We start from the raw sequence: 22,515 nt of genomic DNA on the forward strand, positions 1-22,515 counted from the left end.
CTGTATTACATTAATGTAAAGAAAAGCGATCAAAGGTCTAGACATAATTTAGGAACAATACTGTTAATAGTCCACTGAACAACTTCAAGGAATCCAGTCATGAAGATAAATTAAAGATATTTCAGTTTAATACAGATAAAGAAATGGACCGTAGTCATTATAATGGTACAGTAGAACAAAATATATGTAAGGGCCTGTTCACACTATCACCCGTTATTTATAATCTATCCAATTTATAGCTGCCAAAGATTGGAAGTTTCATGTATCCAATTAATAGCCAAAGATCGAAAAATTACAATGAAATTATGATATTAGTATTATGAAGAAATTGTCAAATGACAAATTGATTGTCATTATAATCTGAACAGGAACATCTGTCGCTCGTGTGTTATGTCCCTTATATTTTCGCACTTTAGAATGTTTATGACAAAACATGTAACATCATAATTGTTTTAAGCAAATAAAATAACGAAGAACTTTAGAATATTTAAATTGTATGGTTAAATATGTAACTTCATAATTAAGCAAATAAATAGAGTAATGTAATTATTGTCACAATTTATTTGTACACGGTAAGAGCCATTTCAAATTGAAAACTAAATAGATTCCTCTGGGTCAATATCAACTTGGCATATATCCAAAAGATGACCGGATTATCCGGGTATATATTAAAGTGAAACTTTACCGAACCGGAACTTGTATCAGAAATGAGGACGGATGAGTTAAATTGAGATGTTGCATTGAGTTTGTTAAATTACATTGAAGACGTGTTGTCTAGCGAACTAAGGAGGGGACGGAAAGGGCGGCTCGCCCTGGGCCCCCAATCCTAGAGGGCCCCACAGTTTCTATTAGCTAAAATAATAAAGGTCGTCAGAACTAATCAATTTGTGTAATGAGTATGAATCTCATCACCATCACTGATATACGTATTCGTCGGCGAAGTATAAGTCTATTTTTAATTTTGTAAAATTAAACCAACTTTTTACACTAGAGGCCTCCATTCATCTTTCCGCCCGAGCTTTCAGCGACCTTATTCCGCCACTGGATGTGATAAAACATGGTCTTCTAATCCACCTTTTAATAAATGATCCCTGCCGCCCGTCAACTTTTACTTGTAAGTGGTGATTCTGCTTTATAATTGGAATATTATTTATTAAGTTCTGGTAAGACATAAGACATCAAATAAACTGATAGGAAGCGTTCATAGTGTGCAAACACAGTAATATATCTATGGCCAATCGCAAGTAAGATTCCAATCCTGTTTACTGTTGATTGCAGATGTCCCACAGAAACAACTTACCATTATCCTACAACATTTAGAACGACAAATTAATATAAACGGGTTTCCCAAAGGAAAGAGGTTATTTATTTGTCCTTTATTTAAACTATAAACTCAAATGTTTTCCTGTTCCAATCGCTGACGTCAGCGGATAAAACTGAAAATTCCACTATCAATATTGTAACGATATGCATACCTATACTTAGTCGATATGGGTCACATTCCCGTAACGAAATTATTAACCAATCCATAGGTATTGCGTGTCGCGACCCACGCGGCCGCAAGGGAAATCAGCTCTTGATCGCAGGTCAGAACCTAATGTTTATAAAGCCCCATGTTCACGTACTTTATTTGTCATATTCTTATTTGTCAACCTGAAATATTAAACTGAGTATATAAATCATAGGTGACTGCGAATAAAGGATATTGTTCCTTCATTTCCTTTCCTTTGTTTATAATACTTCTACGAAATTATTTCTATTCTATACGAATAATACTGGAATCAAATAGAACGAAAATATGTATTCTATAATAAAGAAAAGAAATAAAGACATAAGAATACTTGTTTGAACGTTACAATTTGCTTATTTTGTGTATGGGGCACGATTGAAAAGAGGCACCACCGTTACATTTTTTGTCTCATAACAGTTGTGTTCCGCATTATGTTTACCTATTTGAAGAGTGTGTAAGGAGACTTACTTATTCGAAGTGTTTCAAAGGTTCGAATTTTCAAATTCGAAGGTTTCTTAGTCCTCAAAGGTAACAAGTTACATTAAACCCGCTAAACTTACTATAATTCTCATTCACATTATTCTGGCGAAAATAACACGATTGCAATGTACTGAAAAAAAAATATTTAGGAATTGTAGTCTTATCTTAAATCGGCCAAGGATACATTACTGTTCCAAGTTAAGTTGATCCAATAGCTATTTGATCACTTTGACTGTAACAGATACATCATCATCATCCCCAATGCATTACTGTCCCACTGCTGGGCACGAGTCTCCACTCAGAATGAGAAGCATTAGGCATTAATCCACCGCGCTGGACAAGTGCGTCTTGGTAGACTCCAAATAACCTTGAAAACTTTTTCTTAAAAAGAGTTCTCAGGAATGCAGGTTTTCACGATGTTTTCCTTTGCCGTTTAGGCAAGTGATAATAAATTTCTAATAGGGACATACTTTGAAAATCAGAGGTACATACCTGGGATTTGAACTTCGGACCGCTCGATCAAGACCCGAGCTCCTTAACTACTTGGCTTTCACTGCTCTTATGTCGATAAAGTAGCATCAAATCACCCGCAGTATGCACGCAGACTAACACGCAATAAAAATCGGCTTCCCGTGATATGTCAAATGTTTTCATATTGCTAAATACCAAGGAGTGACTTCCGCAAATTTAATAACTGTCATTCCAGGATAACATTTGCTTTGAAGACAAATTTGGTTTTTATATTACGAAAAAGGAAATACGAGAAAGGAAATCAGACAAGTTATTTATACATATATTCGTTTTTAAATTAGAGCCTGAAGTGTAACGCATTCGTTGTATTTACTAAATAGCCTATGGGATTTTATTTTAGTCTAACCAACGCCCAAATTTAAGAATTATATATGGCTAACCATGACCTTACATTATGTAAGATGGTACAACCCTGTATGGTTCGACTCCTTCTGACTATTAACAACAGTGTTAAAAGTAAGGTGTGGTAAGAGAGCTATACTAATCCTAGGCACTCCAATAAGTCGTCAGGGGTGCATTTGTGTGCGATATCAGGTAGGAAGCGAATCTTATCTTGGGTTGATTACAGATGTCCATGGGCGGCAATAGATCTTACCAGTCGGCAATCTCCGGTACCTACACTTACATGCACAAAGACAGAAATTTGTAAAATTACATGACGCTGGTAAAATTAATAAGCAACAAAAACAAAAAGATAAATAAAATTGGTTTGGTGGTTAAATAAATAATTTTATGATTAATTAGTTAATTTAGGTACATTGTTATGACGTATGAAGTTGTTACAATTTTATATTAAAAAATAATTATTATTATCATTTTATAATAATTGGATTTGCCTAAATGTGTCATGTTAATTTATATTATCTTATTCGTTTTATTTTTATAATATAATCATACTAAGTACATATTGTACTGACACATTTAGTTTTAAACGGTTTGGGTTTTTTTAATTAGTAAAACGTAATTAATATTATAATATTGACTTACCACAAACATAAACCTTATTTTGAAGCTGATACCACGGCCACATCTATTTCGACCTAATAACACCAGTGTTAAGCACATACTTATTAAAGTCGTTCCAGCTTTGTCCTTAGGAGTAGTAACGCTTTAGTACCCTTACCATGAGTTTTTACGTTTTCACAAATATGACTGTTTTGGTATTTGCTTACGTATTTGCCCAAACAAATTCCAATCAGCGCCCCTAGCGGATTGTATCAGAACTATAGTGTTAGTAACTTAACATTAAATGTCTAAACTGACAAAATGGCGCTTTATGTTTTGTCTCTCTTTTTTACATAACATGTGAGGCAAACAAAAAGACTTGAGCACTTACTTGTTGTTACGTTTACTCAGTTTACTGAAGCAAACGGAACAGAATAATGGATTGAGTAAACGTAACGTAAAATTGTGGGTTGTTTGGAAAACTCATGGTAAGGGTATTGTAAAACTCGGCCACTCGATCAAGCGGTCCGAGGTTCGAGTCCACGCACGCACTTCTGATATTTTCGAAATTATATGCGTACGAGTGTTATCAATTAATTATCACTTGCTTTAACGGTGAAGGAAAACATCGTGAGGAAACCTGCATACCTGAGAGATCTTAAAAACATTCTTAAAGGTATGTGAAGTCTACCAACACGCACTTGGCCAGCGCGGTGGACTATGGCCTTCTAATTCTGAGAGGAGACTTGTGGCCTGCAATGGGACAGTAATAGGTTGATGACGAAAAGCATTTGTTCTGTTCAAGCATTTGATTACATCTGTGATGTCATCAGCTGATTACAAATGTCCAGGGCACCTACCATCAGATGGACTTCGTTTGTTACTTCCACATATAAAAAAAGATAACAAACGAAGTTATGGGAAGAATAATAAACATAACCAATTTCAATTTTCCACCACGCATTGGCGACTGGGCGGCGATAAAACGGTGTAGGTATCAATGAAGACGAGAGAAATGTTTTTACAGCCTCCATGAAAATATTACGCACACAGAAGGACGGAACGGTTTAGGGACGCGTTTCACTACGAACCAACAGAGAGTATATTTGAAGCTATTTCCTTTAAGACATACTGGTAAGTATCACAGCAGTGATAGTTGAAACTCATTGCCGTCCTAGGAATCTGATTTAGACTCTAAATAGAACAAGAATCTCTACGTACCTATTTGAGATTTTAATATAAGTATATTTCATTAATAAAAAAATCATGGCAAATTTTATATCACTGTACAATTAAATAGATTAATTACATTACCATATTTTTTTTTTATAATATGGGAGTAGCAGACGAGCATGCAGTCCACCTGATGGTAAGTGGCTACTGCCGCCCATGGACATCTGTAATCAACCCCAGATAAAATTAGATTCCTAATGAGGTTGACCATAGATTCGCCGCTACCCTTGGACAATCTGGAGTGCCTCGGAAAAGTATCCCTTACGCCCTTCAAACCAGAACACATCAGTGCTTACACTGCTGTTAGTAGGCAGAAATTGGTATGATGCTGGTGAGTGGAGTTCTATCACCCTCTGTGGTTCTACTTCAGTGACACCTTTATTAATTTTATTATCTTTAAAAAAATGTGTACTTAGTGATATTATCTTTGTGCGTATTCTCGTTACTCGATAGTTCTCAAACAAGTGCCTTACGGTAAAATAAAAATGAAATATGCCTCTTTTTCTTTTCAGATGGAAGTTTCACAAAGTCTGTTTTGGGACAGGAATTTATTGAAATAGCACTCGGTATAATAAGTGTTAGTTGCACCTGATCGTTGTTATGGAGATGTAAACGCCACCTGCTCATAAGGGCTTTTGGCTAAAATTAGGGTACTTTATGTAAACACATAGCCCCTACGCTTGTGCAGTGGTACAAAGTTTAGTGATGTTGGACGCGGCCGGAAGTTGGATGGGTGACCATTGATGGCTAAATCTCATAGGATCTTTCGTACTTCAGTGACACGTTAAACCGTTAAATTAGCTGATGCCCGTTGACATGTGTAACCCACCATATATGACACGGGTCCTGTCTAAAGGACATCACAGATGCACTGCTATGTTGAGGTCTACGATGAACGTCTTATATATTTGTCAGCCGGCATTTATACCCTTACGCCGACACACAAGTTCTTCATACTAGAAATAGGTGAGGCAATGGACAATATTGGGTCTACCACCTACCAGGGTCGGACCTACCTAATATTTTTTATAAAAATTAGAGAAAAGGGTGGCAGTCGGCCTACACTAAACCAGTTTATTATAAATAGTACTAAGGCTTGATGAAGATATGAGTTATTTGACCAATTTATCCCTACTCTACATGGCTTCAAGCTCGACCGAAAAATTAGTACACATACATATAAATTGTATCAGATATTGTTATCATATTTCACGACGGTTGTTTACGTGGTCTCACCACCGCTACACCTTTACCTGCCTAATAACAGCAGTGTTAAACGCTGCTTTGTTCTGATTTAAAGAGTGTGGTAAGGGAGTACACAAGGCGTTCCAACTTAGTCCTCCAGCCGACCTCAGGTAATACTCTAATTTTTTCGTGTGTCCATGTCCGACAGATCCACTTATGGGACTTACTCGTACCATTATAGGGGTTGAACGCTTTGTCACTTTTCTATTATTATCTTTTGAACGAATCCGAATTTTCGAGGACAAATGTAAAGAGCCCTTTTAGAAATCGAGATATCTAGAAATCTAGAATTCTAAAGATTCCAAGCCTCGATATTGGAAAGTGGCCGGTGTCCGCACGTAGCGGGAGCCAAATGGAAATACTTCACGATTCATTTTGAGAATGTGAGAAGCACGAGCCGAATTTCTACAATTCTACAGAAATTCTTCCTTCATTGGATTTCTTCTTAGCTGTTTGAATGCAAGAGCTAGATATAAAGCTGCGAGTTGTCTTTATATGTGGAATAAAATAAATGATTTAAGTTCGTCCTACCATGAGGTAGTACGAACTTAATAGTTAAAATGGTGCATAGCTTGTATTTTAGGTTAGAATTATTAAATTACAAAATTATTAATCCCTTTATTCAATGCTCTCTAATTTAAACATCAAAACTAAGTCAGTCGTATTATACTAGTCCATAAATAATTTGCAAAGTAAGATTCGAACAGCGGAGGGTTTCGTACCACTTAATTTCAATTTTTTGTCAATTTTCAAATCTCTTCAAAAGATAGAGTCCTGTAACAGATGGAAAGACGAAAAGACAAGGTCAAGAAGAGGTCTTGGTCGATAAACAACCTTAAGGGACCTTATGGGAGGTCGACTTGTAGCTTCAACTAATCCTGAACCAAAACGTTATAAAGCAGACCTTTCTCAATTGTAGAGGAATCTGCACTCAGTATTAACACGCAAAGGACTGCAGCTATGAAAGTTTTTGTTTTATAAATTAGAAGTAGCAAACGATCATGCAGTCCACCTGATGGTAAGTAATTACTGCCGCTCATGGACATCTGTAATGAACCCCAGATAGGATTAGATATTCCTACCTGAGGCCACATATGCGCCGCTACCCCGGTTGACTAAGCTGGAACGCCTCGGAACAGTTTGTCTCCCTTACCACACCCTTAAAACCAGAAAACAGCAGCGCTTAACACTGTTGTTATGAGGTAGAAATAGGTGTGGCGGTGGTGCCGCCTGAGTCGAACCACAAAGCGCTCAACCACCTTTAAAGTTGAAAGCATTATATAGTTTATTAAGAACTCATACTTATCCACGAAAGCGAGCACAGAACTTATTTTACTATTTGCTGTGTAAAAAGTAGGACAATGGTAGCAAAACAACAGAATCCCCAGAAGTTAATTTACTGTAAAGCATTAAAGAATGGATCTAAACATAACATAAAGCTAGCACTTTTAGCCGAACAGGGGCTGGTACAAGTTACAAGCGATTAGCGAGTATTATTAAGTGCTATTAATGTGGTTATTTTCTAACAATAATAATTTGGAACAAAATTACATAAAATAATAAATTTAGAGTGGCCGCAAAATATGTATATGCCCAATACCAAGGCCTATCAAATTGTATTGGATTCTTTTTAAAAACAGTTCCTGACAAAACTTGTTGGGCACGACTGAATGGGGTCGAAAGACGTTTCCTTATGGTTATTTTCCACCAGAAAGCCATTTCTGCAGACATATAAATACATAACCATTTCCACCACTTTTTGATAGGAGTATCAAACGAAAATGTTCCTGTCGATAAACAGTCAGTGCTACTGAGGGAAGTAACACACAAGTGACACTAAACTTAGTGTCACTTAACTTAGTGTCACTAGTGGTTAAGAAACTCGGCCACTCGATCGATGGGTCCGAGGCTCAAATCCCAGGCACACACCTCTGATTTTTCAGTTATGTGCGTATTAGAAATTAATTATCACTTGCTAAACGGTGAAGGGAAAACATCGTGAGGAAACCTGCATACCTGAGAGATTTATATAAAAAAATCTCAATGGTATGTGAAGTCTACCAATACGCACTTGGTCAGCGCGGTGGACTATGGCCTAATACTTCTCATTATGAGAGGAGACCAGTGCCTAACAGTGGGACGATTATGGGTTGATGATGTTGGTAACGACAGGCGTCGACAATAGGCAATCGTCGGCTACAGTTGTAAACAATCGTTCGTATGTCCAAGTAGCAGCTAGAAAAAATCCGCTCATACCTCATGACTCGGAACCCTTGGCACAGATCGGGCAATAAATTTTTGTTCGCGCTGTCTTGAGACGATTTATGTCGCACGAGATATGCACCCGATAGATATTGTGTTATTATGTTACTACCGTCAAACTTCGCAAACTTAGATCAAGTAGGGCTGATCTGTATCTACTGGTTACAATTTACGACGTTAAACTTTAAACAAGGTACTCTGGATTGCCCAATTTTGAAGTAGCTAGCAGTACGTTTGACGCGTATGATATAGAGTATGGAATCGTGAAGATAGAACCCTCTGTGGTTAGATTCTAGTGGCATCACCGCCACACCTATTTCTGCCTAATAGCAGCAGAGTTAAGCTGCTGTGTTCTGGTTCGAAGGGTATGATAAGGGAAACATACTTTTCCGAGGCGTTCCAGCTTAGTCCTCAAGGGTAGCGTCGCATCTGAGACTGACCTCAGGCAGGAAACTAATCTAATCTGGAGATGATTACAGATTTCCATAGGCGGCAGTAGGCTCTTACCATCAGATGGACTGCATGCTCGTCTGCTACTACTATAATAAACAACAGTATATTTTCAACAGTTTACAGAAAAGAAGCTCATGCACAAAGGTGCAAAAAGGAGTGCAACTATGCCCAATGTTGCATAGACACAATTTAAGTTAGTTTTTGAAACGGTAATGCATATATACTAACAAATATTTAATTTTGTTTCAAATAAAAACCCATTTGTGCCAAAAATATATAGTACAATAATAAGTCATAGGCTGGATCCGAAACAGGAAAATGTTTAAAACCTCCAGTAGTATGTATTTTGTAGGTATTATAAGGTATAACTGAAATTATTACTTAATACAGAAATTAATTAATATTGTAATACGTAAACAGTTCCATTTTATTTGTACATACTTATTAAACATTGTACATATTTGTAACACACATTAAACCAGACAATATTACCTGTGGCTTACACATTGTATGCCAAATCAAAAATGATTTACATGGAAAAGTTCCTTAAATTTTGGATCAGGTAAAAATGGATACGGTTCCTAAAAGCCAAAGTTTACACATTAGCGTACTTCAGGAAGAAATGTGGGTGTAAATGAGCGGTCCTGATTTAATTTCATCCCCAATGACGTCATAAATCGGGTCGTTGTTACCGACCTTGAAGCTATGACGCAATCTGACAGTATTTTTACCCGAATGCGGAAGGATGTTTTTCGAATGTGTGTGTGTATGTATGTCTGTACGTATATGTATATGTATGTATGTATGTCTCATTCTTTGGCACGTCTTCTAACCCAAATGGCTTGATGGATTTTGAGATCCGAGGTGTCATCGTATTCATTTAAAATGTGGGAGTGACGAAACTCTATTTTTAAGCTGTCGAATCTTTTGTTTTTGTAATAATACTCTAGTTGTAATATGCTTCACTATTTTGTCAAGTATATAATATTTAATTACTTGTCAAAGTTTATTTAATAATGTTAAGTAATTCCTTTGAGGCGTTGAAGTGCACTTAAACCCATATTATGTAGAGCGCTTATGTAGGGCGTAACTGATCAATGTTGAGCAATTTCGGGTGCAGTTCAGCCTGTGATAGCCTAAGTAAGTTCTAAAAGCAGTGATAGCCTAGTGGTTAAGAAACGCGGCCTCTCGATCGAGGGGTCCGAGGTTCAAATCCCAGGCACGCACCTCTGATTTTCAAATTTATGTGCGTATTAAAAATTAATTATCACTTGCGGTGATGGAAAACATCGTGAGGAAACCTGCATACCTGAGATTTATAAAAAAAAAATCTTAAAGGTATGTGAAGTCTACCAATACGCACTTGGCCAGCGCGGTGGATGCCTAATCCTTCTCATTCTGAGAGGAGACCCGTGCCCAGCAGTGGGACAGTAATGGGTTGATGATGGATGAGTGCAGTTCAAAATTCGATGCCTAATGGGTTTTTGCCTAAAACATCTAATAATTGCAATGATGTTCTTGTATTAAGATATACTACATTTATACTTATTACACTTAATTAATGGAACGAAGTTCTTTATCGCGCGGTACGCTGGATAAGGGGGCTAGGCGGGCGTCACGAAAAATCCTCACGACACTTTTGCTCCTAAATATTGTTAATTTATTTAATTATACCTCCTATCATACTTATTTCAGAACGAACGGAACTTCGTTCCAATCTGGTGTCCCACATGTGACACCTCAGACATTTTTTTTTAAATTTTTGGTCCATCGATAAAAGCAAACATTGTGGCTCTATTACCCAATAAAATATAACGAGGGTATTTTGGGAATTTTGAATTTCTGAGAGGGTTCAAATTAACATGGCCTTTATTCTAAACCAACCACTTAGTACGGCGTTTATCTCGGTTCGACCATTACTGCAATATGATACAGTGGTATCCTAACTATCCTTTTATGGCAACTGGGGCAGCTAATAAGCTCGCAGATTGCCCAAAACATAACAACGATCAGTTTCAAATATAAACTAAGAATCATTTTTAGAGTTCCGTTCACATAGGTTAAAAACGGAACACTATTACAAAGCATCCGCTATCCGTCTGTCACAGGGCTCTATCTCTAGATAGAGATATCTCTAATAGATAGCAATCTTTACAGAGTACGTATATCGGCCGCTATGATAACAATTACTAAAAATAAAAATCTTGAAAATAAATGGGGGTAGCCATATAAGAAACCATTATTTTAAGACCACTGGAAGACACTTACGATCAAGTGGTCTGCGTGCTCGTATGCTGTTATATTATAAAACAGACGTTTTCAAGAGGATATCTTTATAGCCATAACAATAACTTCATTAGTAAGGAGGCTAAAATCCTATATGCATAAAAACTGGTTACCATTAACTTGATTATACCAACGTGATCATACTACTTTAACACACAAGAAACGTCTAGGCCTGGGTATACGCGAAGGAAGACGCCGAACGAGCTAGGGAGCGCGCTGAACCCGCTCGGAGGAGGAGTCGCCGCGGCCGTAGATAAGGGCCCCCGGCGCGGTGTCCCTGTAGTTCCGGGACCAGAATAGGGCTACGGTATCCCCTGCCTGTCGTAAGAGGCGACTAAAAGGGGCTTCCGGGGTTGCGGGCGGCAAGAGTGGGAGCTCAAACCGTCCGGCCAGCAACCCCGGGAAGGACGGCGGTATGTGTGGTCGCATACCGTCGTGTACAACAGACGGTGCGGCGAGCGGCATGCTCACCTGGACGGAGCCCGACGGGGCAACGCGCTAAGAGGACTCCGGATGCGTTCCTCTGGAGATCCCGGAGTCCTTTACGCAGCGCCGAGGACGGCCACCGGGGGGGTTTTAGTGCGGTAAGAATCCCACATAACTCTGTGTCGCTCCCACGGCACCGAGTACCTTTCGAAGGTTTCCCCCTCGAAAAAAAAAAATAAAAAAAAAAAGAAGGCCTGGGTATACGAATATTCCCGCAAAAACTCCTACAAACAAATATATTCAAAGGACAAAGTACAAGTTTAATACAAAACAGACTAATGGACGTTAATTATAGTTTATCTGCAGCAGAACATGGCCGTGGTGGCGAAATGAGACCGTAATTTACGACAGAAATCTCGTAACTCCCTAACTTTTTAAAGGTCGACCCATTGCTCGACCCCAAAGTTTAAAACACTTTTTATATTGCACGACACGACCGTACGACTAAGCGATAAAAATAAGTGTCTAAATATTTTTTGGAAATCTGAGTAATAAGCTTTTTCATTAATTTTATTAAGCTACCACTATATGATTAAAATCGTTTTTAAATATATTTCTAAAATATATAAACTATATATATTTAGAAATCATCATTATGTTACAAACATGGCATTATGTTATGTTATGAAAATATTGCAGGCCCAGTACCCTTACCATGAGTTTTCAAAACATCCCACAATTTTACGTTACGTTTACTCAATCCATTATTCTGTTCTGTTTGCTTCAGTAGACTGAATAAACGTCACAATAAGTAAATGCTCAAGTCTTTTTGACTGCCTCACATGTTCGCAAAAAAAAAGAGACAAAACATAACGCGCCATTTTCTCAATTTAGACATTTAATGTTACGTTACTGACACTATAGTTCTGTACCCTTACCATGAGTTTTTACGTTTTGACAAATGTGACTGTTTTGTCACATTTGTTTACGTATTTGCCCATACAAATTCCAATTAGCGCCTCTAGCGGATTGTGTCAGAACTAGGAAATCGTATGGGCCAATACGTAAACAAATACCAAAACAGTCATATTTATCGAAACGTAAAAACTCCTGGTAAGGGTACTGATACAATCCGCTCGATGCGCTGATTGGAATTTGTATGGGCAAATACGTAAACAAATACCAAAACAGACAAAACAAATTTGTCATAACAATATTTGTCAAAACGTAAAAACTCATGGTAAAGGTACAGGAAAGCCGCACCACACCGCAATGTATGTCGCATCATACTTAAGAGTAACCTGCTAACTGAAAATTATTGACAAGTAAATTTTTAGGTTGTTGCAATCAACGTTCAGCATATGCCCAATGACATGTGTTTAAACTCTTGTAAATAAAGGCAACAAATACATACTGAGTATTAAAGTTAGGATTTGTAATGATTGTGTATTTAAATTATTTTGTACAATAATTATTAATTGAAGTTGTCTGCCAATACTGTAATACTAGGCATCAATGTTTACTGTCGTCGCGTTTAAGTAAGTTTTATTTGCAAAATAGAATATTAAAGGACCCAAAAAGGGTTTCGTTTCGCCATGAATCAACAATGTTTGCTCGATTGATTGCGTTCAGTTCTCAACGCCTTGCGGTGCCAATTATTTTTTACTATTTACTTAAGGGTAGAACCCTTTGTGTTGACTCCGGCGGAAACACCGTCACGTCACTTCTACCTAATAACAGCAGTTGTTTTGGTTTGAAAGGTGTAATAAGGGAAACATAATGTTTCGAGGTATTCCAGCTTAGTCCTCAGGGGCAGCTGCGCATCTCTGTTTAGGTAAAAATCTTATCTTATCTGGGGTTAATTATAGATGTCAATGACCGGCAGTAGCCATCTACTAAAACTGAAACAATTACCAGACTCGCCTGCATCGTCGGCTTTAGAGGAGAGATCTTTTGCACCACTTTTGAAGAGCCTATTTCATAGCGCTCCGGGAATACTTTAGGAGGAAGTTCATTTATTACTTGATGTGCTTATAAGATAAATGTACTATGAAGTGAGGGTGTTTCACACGTGTTTTTGTATGTATATGTTATGTGTGTAAAAACTAAATTAGTTATCTGTCTTCAATGCGTGCGTATAAGAAATTCATGATAACTTGCTTTAACGGTGAAGGAAAACATCGAGAGGAAACCTGAATAACCTGACAACGTGAGAGATATATAAAACAAATAGTTCTCTAAGCTAACTATGTGAAGTGTACCAATACACGTGTAGCCGGCGGTGTGGACTAGTGTGTGCCCAGCTGTGGGACGGTAATCTGTTAACGACCAAGCATCTTAGTGCGAGACTATAAGTGTAGAGAGTGTTAAGCATACAAATTTTATAAAACCAGTTAACATTATTTGCATCGTTATTAAAATTCAAAATCAACAAATACTTCGCAAATAACGAGCCAAGAGATTAAATTCTCACGGTTTATTGAATATATACAAAATTGTGGAGCAAATTTGAAAATCAAAACAATTTGGCAACGTCGCTGGCTGCAATAGTTCAGTTGCCAAATACGCCAACAGTGTTGCAATGCAGCACAAATCATGCACCTTAACCTAGGTCTGGATTCGCCTAAGTTATGTTTTTTTTAAAATCTAGAAATAGCAGACAACCATGCAGTCCATCTTACGGTAATCGGCTACTGCCGCCCATAAACATCTGCAATCAACCCTTGATCAGATTAGATTCCTACCTGAGGTCGGCCTAAAGATGCTAGCGGCGCATCCCCTTAGGACTAAACTAGAATACCTCTCTAAATAAGGTTGAGAAGTAAAGACTTACTTCTTAACCCTTTACCAAAGGAGACCCTTTACCGTGGCTCAACCGCCACGAGGCTCTACCACCAATCAAAATTCTGTAATTGAAAAGTAGCGTTTTAATAATAATAATAATCATTTATTTCAACCAATATAAACAAAGATACAAAAGTATAATTGAATACAGAGGTCCATATCATATATACCTTACAGACTAACATACATACTAATATATACTTATAACTAAAACACGTATTTGCGGCGACGTGAGTCACGGGTCTGGTGACTTCCGGGGTGCGCTCCTTCCCCGGTACTTCCGGAACACAACTCCCTTCGGCCACAGGTCCTCCTTCAGGAAGGTCGCTAGATGCTCGGTTGGGACGCGTACAACAAATGAACTAAAGTTCACTGCGTTACGCGCCTCCAACTTTTCGACCACCAGTCGGTACTTGGTTTTTACTGCTAAGTTCTCCGCTATGTCAGACATCTTCGTGTTGTAATGGAGTCGTGAGACATACACGTGCGTCACGGGAACGGCAGGACGTAGGAGATGATTAGTTCCTGTCGGTGCTGTGTCGGTTTTGCATACTTTAATGTATACTTATATAACCTTACAAGACCATAGAAGACCTTATCATCACTACTAAAAACTCATTCCTACCCCACTGCTGGGCACGTTTGTTTTAAAAATAAGATCGGTTTTCACCGCCTTACGACAATTATGTTTAACGTAATCGCGCGTTTGCTATCAACAGTGGTCAGGCGTTTTGTATTTTTGTTGAATCATTCTAAGTATCATATTAGTTTTTATATTTCGTTATAATAAGTTATGTTTACACTACTGTAAAACGTGATAGATAACTGTATCGGCTACATTTTAAATTTGTAGTGTAACATGCTTTTTGATTTCCGTTTATTTTAAAATTACCGTTCATTTTTGAAAAACATTAATTGTTTCAAAATCAAGAATTAATCTACTTCTATCCGAAAATATTTCGGGCAACATAGTGGGCCGAAAATATTTCGGCAAATGTGAAAATCGGTGACGCAAGCCGAATATCATCTAAATTACTTTAGTTCCTGTTATTACAACTAAAATAATAAGTTAATTCAAAACATGGGAAGCCAAATATTTTTAAATGTGTGGTCTAAAATAATTATTATCTCTAATGATAGTGAGGGCAAAGGTGAGGCCTCCCGAATTAACGAACGACGCACTTTCAATCAATTACTCACTTACAACAGTAGTGCGAAATGAAAATGTGGTTAAAATTCCTCTTGGTTTCCATTTTTGGGTGTTGCAGCACCGTAAGTAATCCGAAATGCATGTATTATAATGTAAGAATAGCAGTAGCTTATCTGGTGGTTAATGGTAACTGCCACCCATGGACATGTGAAATCAAAATCATTGATTTAGAGACTTAACTTAGCGCCCCGACTTGGAGATATTTAGTCCTCAGCAGTAGACACCACAGATGTGTTGCTTCTCCTAAGGGGTATGTCGAAGTACCTCATATCTATAAAAATATGTCCTTTGCCACGCCCTTAAAAATAAAACATAGTAACTTTAAACTTTTTTACAATGTGTAGAACAGAAATAGATGCAGCGGTAATACCCGCTCTGCGGCCTTTAAAATTAAAATTAAACGTGGTAGAACACTTTGTGGTCCGACTCCGGTGGCACCACCGCCACACCTATTTCTACCTAATAACAGCAGTGTTCAACACTGCTGTTCTGGTTTGAAGGATGTGGTAAGGAAGACATTGTAACTTAGGCCTCAGAGGTACCGGAGCAACTGTGGCCGTAAAGTAGTAATCTCAAGTAGTAATCTCATCTTATCTGGAGTTGATTAGAGATGTCCATGGGTGGCAGTAACTTACCATCAGGTGGACTGCAAGCTCGTCTGCTCGTTTTACATTAAGGTTTCATTAAAACATTTCATAATATTATCTTCTTCCAGGTCACCAGCTCTCTGGATTTAGGGGGTGTGGTATCCGGGAACCGCATGGCGGGGGTGCCGCTTGGACTTTCCTTAGGAGATGGTGAGGTTGACGTGGAAGGCATATGCTCCATGAGCGGGTTGACCTGCCAGAACTGCACACATGAAGTCACGTGTATACCCTTACCAGTGGGGTGGCTTAAGGTACTGTTTTTACATGTATATACTGGTACTGGTTTTACAATATACTGTAGGTACTGTATGCATATAAATGTGGCTATGGCGTAATCGTTTGAAACTCGGCTTCATCAAGAAGTACAAGGTTTGAATTCTAATCCATCAAAGGCAACCTCTAATTTTCAAAGTTATGTGCATATTAAAATTTAATTATCAATTGCTTTACAGCCTCATTCTGAGGAAACTTTACATAAGTTATATTACAGAGTTAAAAAAAGGCGTGAAAAGTCTATCAATTCGCTCTTGACAAACGTGGTAGACTATGATAAGTCATAGTTAATAAGTTCTAAGGAACCCTCTCATACTATCAACCATAATTATAACAATATAACATGTGAGGGTACCTACAGAGTTCGATTCCCGCTAAGCCGCTAATCTGAATGATACAATTTAGATTTCTTTGCACGTATTCGTCTGTCCATGGCATCCATGACACAAGGAATGTTAGCTAAGATAAGGAACTTGCCATATTTATTATAAAACAGATTAAACACCACGTTTAATATTATTTTGTTAGTCAACTATATCAGCGTGTTCTACGCTTCAAATTATTAATCTTATTTATGAAATTCGTTAAAAATTGGGTTCAAAATTTATCATGTCTTGTCTTCCTAGGTCCCGCTCCAAGCTTGTCGAGAGGGTCAAACATGCAACGCTCGTAATGGAGGATGCAGTAGCAAGCCTGTCCCAGAGTGCGACTCTGTTAGAGGGAAATATAAACATACATGTGAACAGGTATCTAAATGTTTTATATTATTTCATATATTTATTTTGTAGTTACTAATTGTTTAGCTACGTACAAAACAGAATTACTAGCTGACCCGGCAAACTTTGTGTTGCCGTATAAATAAAAAAGGGTGAACAACCCTTAGCACTTAGGGGTATTAAAAATAGATAGTAGCTGATTCTGACACCTACTGAATATGCATTTAAAATTTGGTGAAGATCGGTAAAGCCGCTTCGGAGGAGTACGGTAACTAACATTGTGACACGAGAATTTTATATATAAGATAAATTAAAAACCCTTAACAAATTAATAAGTGTTAAAACAAACTAACATAAGTAAGTAACTAGAAAACTACATTATTATATTTGGATACAAAAATATAAAAAACGTCTATTATAAGGGATGTCCACTGTCCATACTGTTCGTAATGTCAATATTCTGAATAAAATACAAGAAAATCACTAAATACGAATATAAAACATACTTACATGTATAGTAATCTACTTTGTAAGAGATCGAAGTTAGAGTACTTCTATCTTCTTCGGTATAAAATTGATATGAAGAAAATTTCAATTATAACATTTTATGGTTGGTATTATAATTCGGTGTTAACAACAACAAATATTTAAAATTGTTTTAGGTAGGAATATTTCCAGACGCATACGATTGCAGGAAGTTCCACTTGTGCTCGCCTCCAGCGGGCTCCCCCGGCGGCAGTCCAGCTGACCACCGCGTGGGGTTATGCCCCCGGAACTACGGATACAATCCTAGGACTGCTCAATGCTCTGTAAGTGGAATATATTCATATCTACGATATTAAGGCCTGAGATGTAGGTAGCAACCAATAAATGAATAAGTATAACTTGAGGAATGGCAATTAAATAGGTCGCTACAGATTTTCTTTTTGTGAAATTAAGATAATGATCTGAAAACTTGAAAAATAAAAGCAGTCAAATATCCCTCTGGTATTCCCTCAGAAAATACGTTTAAGATTTTAGATTAGATTTTAGATTTAGATAGATTGACAAATTGTAAACTTAACCGTGCAACGATTCCAACAGTATTTTTTTCTTTACAATCTGTACTATATAATACATTAAAAGTCTATACCTATGTGAAATATCAATAAGTTGACTCGAAGTATGAGTATGCACTATGCATGTAGCAATTTACTTGAAGTTAGGAAACTTGGTAAAAAAGAGAAATAACACGAGTAAACGTTGTAAAACTATTAAACAGTTGTACATAAATTTTCGATTCCAGATAAAACTAAACAAAGGCCAGTGTACATCTACTCCAGCGCCCCTCTGCACCAAAGTGGGTGACTTCGGAGTCCTGCCATCCAGCCCGAACCACTACTACGTGTGCCTCAGTAAGCAGGGAGTTCTGTACCCCCAGATCTTCATCTGTCCTCACGGATGGTTCTTCTGGGAAGGCTTCTGCAGACCAGAGCCCGAGAACCCTGAAATATCAACAAACAAAGAAGATACAACAGAGGCTGCAACAACGGAGAAGACGACGACCAGAATCGAGAGTTTCTTCTCCACGGAGAAGACGAGTACGGTGAAACCGGACACTTTCCTAGCTGATAAGTTCGATCTTGCGGCCTATGACACCATATTCGGGAAACCGGCTGACGAGGAAATAGTAGAGACCAATGAATACAACTCGTGGGAAGGATTTGATAAATAAATTTTAGTATTAATTAATTTGATAATGTAAATTTAAGATAATATTATATAATTGTATATTAAATAAAGTTACATACAAACATTGAATTAAAACGTTTACGAATAAGTTCGGAGAAAGCATATTCATATGTCAAAAGTAAATTAGCAGTGCATCTGCTGAATTATCTTATTTTACAGGATGAGGATGGACATGGGGAAGAGACCTACACTCAGCAGTAGGTGGCGAATGGTGGAGAAAGAAAGACAGAAAAATAGGATGGGAGTATAAACGAGCATGCAGTCCACCTGGTGGTAAGTGGTCACTGCCGCCCATGGACATTTGTAACCAATTCCATATAGAACATTTACCATTAGTTTTTCAATAAAATTTTCTTAATTATAAAACATTTAAAAGAATAGCATACTTGGTATGTTTTGCCAAGAGAGCCCCTACATTTACATTTAATTTATTCGTATAATTATATTATGGAAAAATGATGAAGGTAAATTACACCAGCTTACCTGTTTACACTTGGTGTAACCCTGCATTATGGCCACGAAAAGGTAGGCTACTGTTTTGGCGTTTTATTTACATGTACATAATATACTCGTACATATAGTATAGGATTCTCGATTACATAGAGTGAACAAACCTTATCACTTAGGGGTATGAAAAATATATAGTAGCCGATTCTCAGACATACTGAATATGCATATAAAATTTGGTGAAAATCGGTAAAGCCGTTTCGGAGGAGTACGGTAACTAACATTGTGACACGAAATTTTTATATAGGTATAAGATTACGTAGCATAGACTGCTCACATTTATACAGGGTTAGTGGGAAAGTAAGTACCATCCGAACACATTTCTAGCGTGAATCAGTTCTGCATTTTGCTAGAAGTTAGATGCCGACTGACTTACACGTTATGAGGCGACCATGAAAGTCCTCAATAGTTGCAACGCATCTGTGTCCGACTTCAAGAATAACTCGTTCTGAATGGAGTTGGCTACATTATCCATAGGTGACAATGACCACTTCGCATCAGACTGCATGCTCGTTTGCTATTCCAGTCTAATAAAAAATCATGGCAAGTATGTATACTTTAACATTGTCACGTCTGCTAGTAAATTATATTTCAGGAGAAACGAAATAGGAAGTTCGATCTCAGTCAAAACATTGCAATAAATATAATAAAACTCAATGATTTGATTGAAAACCACCTTTCGTTCAGCTTTTTTACGTTTGTCATTTTTCCAGTTCGCTTCCCCTACAGGCAAAATATGTTGTGTACTTTGCATACATTCGGCGAAACAGCCTTTGAAATTTAAGGGTAAAAGGATGGAGCTTTCTTTGCTATATAAACAGAAAAACATCGGTTATATCTTACTCAGACTTGGATTGAGGATTCCTTATCTTTAAAAAATTGAAATTTTTAAAGGCATATAACATAAAAGCTATTGTATATAAATTTATATAAAACCATTTCTTTAAAACAAACTTTTTCTTACTCTCCTCAGAAATGCTTAAACAATTTTAAATACATGTGCACAGAGACAGCATAATATGAATGCATGCTAATAAAGTGTTTCTGTTAGTAATATCGACTTTAGAATGACTATTGTCATGATATATTGATATCATATTCCTTTCCAACCCACTTAGAACAGTGACACGATGTAACCCAGGGTGCCGGGGTCGACCCCTAAACTATAAATCGATTTAATGAAAATCTGTTTTGAGTGAGCCTCGGAAAAGAAAGCCTCCCTTACCACACCCTTCCAAACAAACTACAGCAGCGCTGCTGTTATAAGGCAGAAATAGGTGTGGCGGTGATGCCACTGCATTAGAACCATACAGAGATACTACCACCTTCAAAACCTTTCGAACCTGTCTTCACCTTTCGAATTAATTCACCTATGAAATGAATGACAATTCGTCTTAAATCTTTCTCCCCTAACATATTTTTTTCACATAACATTTCCGCTGACAGACGGCCTGATAGATTTCTAATACGATTACCATCTAACCTTCTGCCTAGCCATGAGACTTGTTTACGAGAAATACATTGTGGTACAGCGATTGACATATCACGCTACACGTCAATAACAATGATTCCAATATATTATGAAGTGCATAGACGACATAACTCACTTCCTTTGAAAACTAACACTCTATTAAGGATAAAACTGCTTCGCAAATGCATGTCATCATCAAATTATTGTTCCACTACTGGAGATAGGCCTGCCCGCACAATAATTAGAGTTCATGCCATAGTCTACTACAATGGCTACGTGCAGTATTGTACACTTCATAGAGCCATGTACACTTTCCAGTACCGCCTATAGACATCTACCAAACATTGTTATATGACGATGTCTCCCTACCAGAAATTCTGAAATTTCGATCTATGCTATTTAAATATTTAACAGATTGATTGCTTGTTTAACAGACGTGAACGCCTCGTGTAACCGTCTCTTCCTTCAAACCACACATTAAACCGTTATGAAGCAGAATCAGTGTGACGCTGGTGCCGCTGGAGTCGAATGTTCCACCTTTATAATTGAAGAGCGAACGCGAACGGAACAAACGCCCCAGACCTTTGTCACGAAACAAAGGCGCTTATCACTAGATCGCGCCGGGATCGAACTGCGCGTGTGGAACAAGGTTTAGACACGTTTTAGCTGGGGTACTTTACATAAATTATGTTTTTATAATATAGCAAAAGCAGACGAGCTTGCAGTCCACCTGATGGTAGATGGCTCCTGCCACCCAAGGACATCTGCAATCAACTGTGAGGTCGGCTATAGCCTTTATGCCTGAGGACTGAGTTGGAACGCCTCGGTAAACTATGTCTCCCTTACCACACCGTTCAAACCAGAACACAGCAGCGCTAAACGCTACTTTTAATAGGCAGAAATAGGTGTGGCGTCGGTAGGAGTAGAACCACAAAGGATTGTAACACCTTCAAATCCATGTTAAAGTATTAAAAGAGTTTATCTATAGAATATCTATAGCAGTGGTAGTCTGGTGGTTAATGTGGCCTATCATTCCGGGAGTCTGAAATCAAGCTCCAGGAAATACTGATTTTTCAAGATATTCTATTTATATATTCTATATATTATTATTCTATTTATGGACAGCAGCTGAAAACCCATACAAAATGTTTTGTCCTTATATCCAGTAATCATCAACCTAAAACAATTTATGCACCTGAAAAGAAGAATTGCTTTAAATTTAAAATCGCTCATCGCTTACATCCCTTAAATTGGACCACAATCCAATTACGTGCAAATAACGGTATACTCAAATTTGATTCCCCATTTATACGAAATGGTTTATGAGTATAAAATTTGACGAGTAATTCGCGCAATGGTAGCTAAGATATTGGTGCCATACTGTATGAGAAGGGAAACAACTGGAACGAGTATTATGTGTAAAAACGCTATTTTACTAAGCCTCCGTTGTCTGTCGGTCTATCCCAGGCCGTCTGTCACAGGGTTCTACCTCCTGAACCGAAATTGACACTTGCATTTTTACAGAATATGTATAAGAGTGCCCACGATAACTACAAATACCTATAATTCCCGGCGGCACCACCGCCACACCTATTTCTGCCCAAAGGTGGTAGAACCCTTTGTGGTTCGACTCCGGCGGCACCACCGCCACAACTATTTCTGCCTAATAACATCAGTGTTAAGCGCTGCTGTGTTCCGTTTTGAAGGGTGTGGTAAGGGAGACATACTTTTCCGAGGCATTCCAG

General features: G+C 37.8%; 1 protein-coding gene across 1 annotated transcript; it reads left to right on the plus strand.

Moving 5' to 3' along the window:
• The first annotated feature begins 15,404 nt into the window (after nt 1-15,404).
• Nucleotides 15,405-18,805, plus strand: LOC140744042 (uncharacterized). The gene is made up of 5 exons (XM_073075481.1): nt 15,405-15,487; nt 16,141-16,323; nt 16,972-17,091; nt 17,724-17,870; nt 18,347-18,805. Exons 1-5 carry the CDS (start codon nt 15,434-15,436, stop codon nt 18,773-18,775), a joined length of 933 nt encoding a protein of 310 aa, XP_072931582.1. The 5' UTR covers nt 15,405-15,433; the 3' UTR covers nt 18,776-18,805.
• Nucleotides 18,806-22,515: the final 3,710 nt, after the last annotated feature.

Source organism: Epargyreus clarus, unplaced genomic scaffold, assembly GCF_041222505.1.
Source record: "Epargyreus clarus isolate Ecla_fem2 unplaced genomic scaffold, WU_Ecla_fem_2.2 ptg000008l, whole genome shotgun sequence".
Taxonomy (NCBI): Eukaryota; Metazoa; Arthropoda; class Insecta; order Lepidoptera; family Hesperiidae; genus Epargyreus; species Epargyreus clarus.

Excerpts from the sequence above, each read along its gene's own strand:
- LOC140744042 (XM_073075481.1), top strand. The coding sequence starts at position 15,434 with ATGAAAATGTGGTTAAAATTCCTCTTGGTTTCCATTTTTGGGTGTTGC. Across the intron at positions 15,488-16,140 it reads TTTTTGGGTGTTGCAGCACC|GTCACCAGCTCTCTGGATTT; the intron begins GTAAGTAATCCG and ends ATCTTCTTCCAG. Across the intron at positions 17,092-17,723 it reads ATAAACATACATGTGAACAG|GTAGGAATATTTCCAGACGC; the intron begins GTATCTAAATGT and ends AAATTGTTTTAG.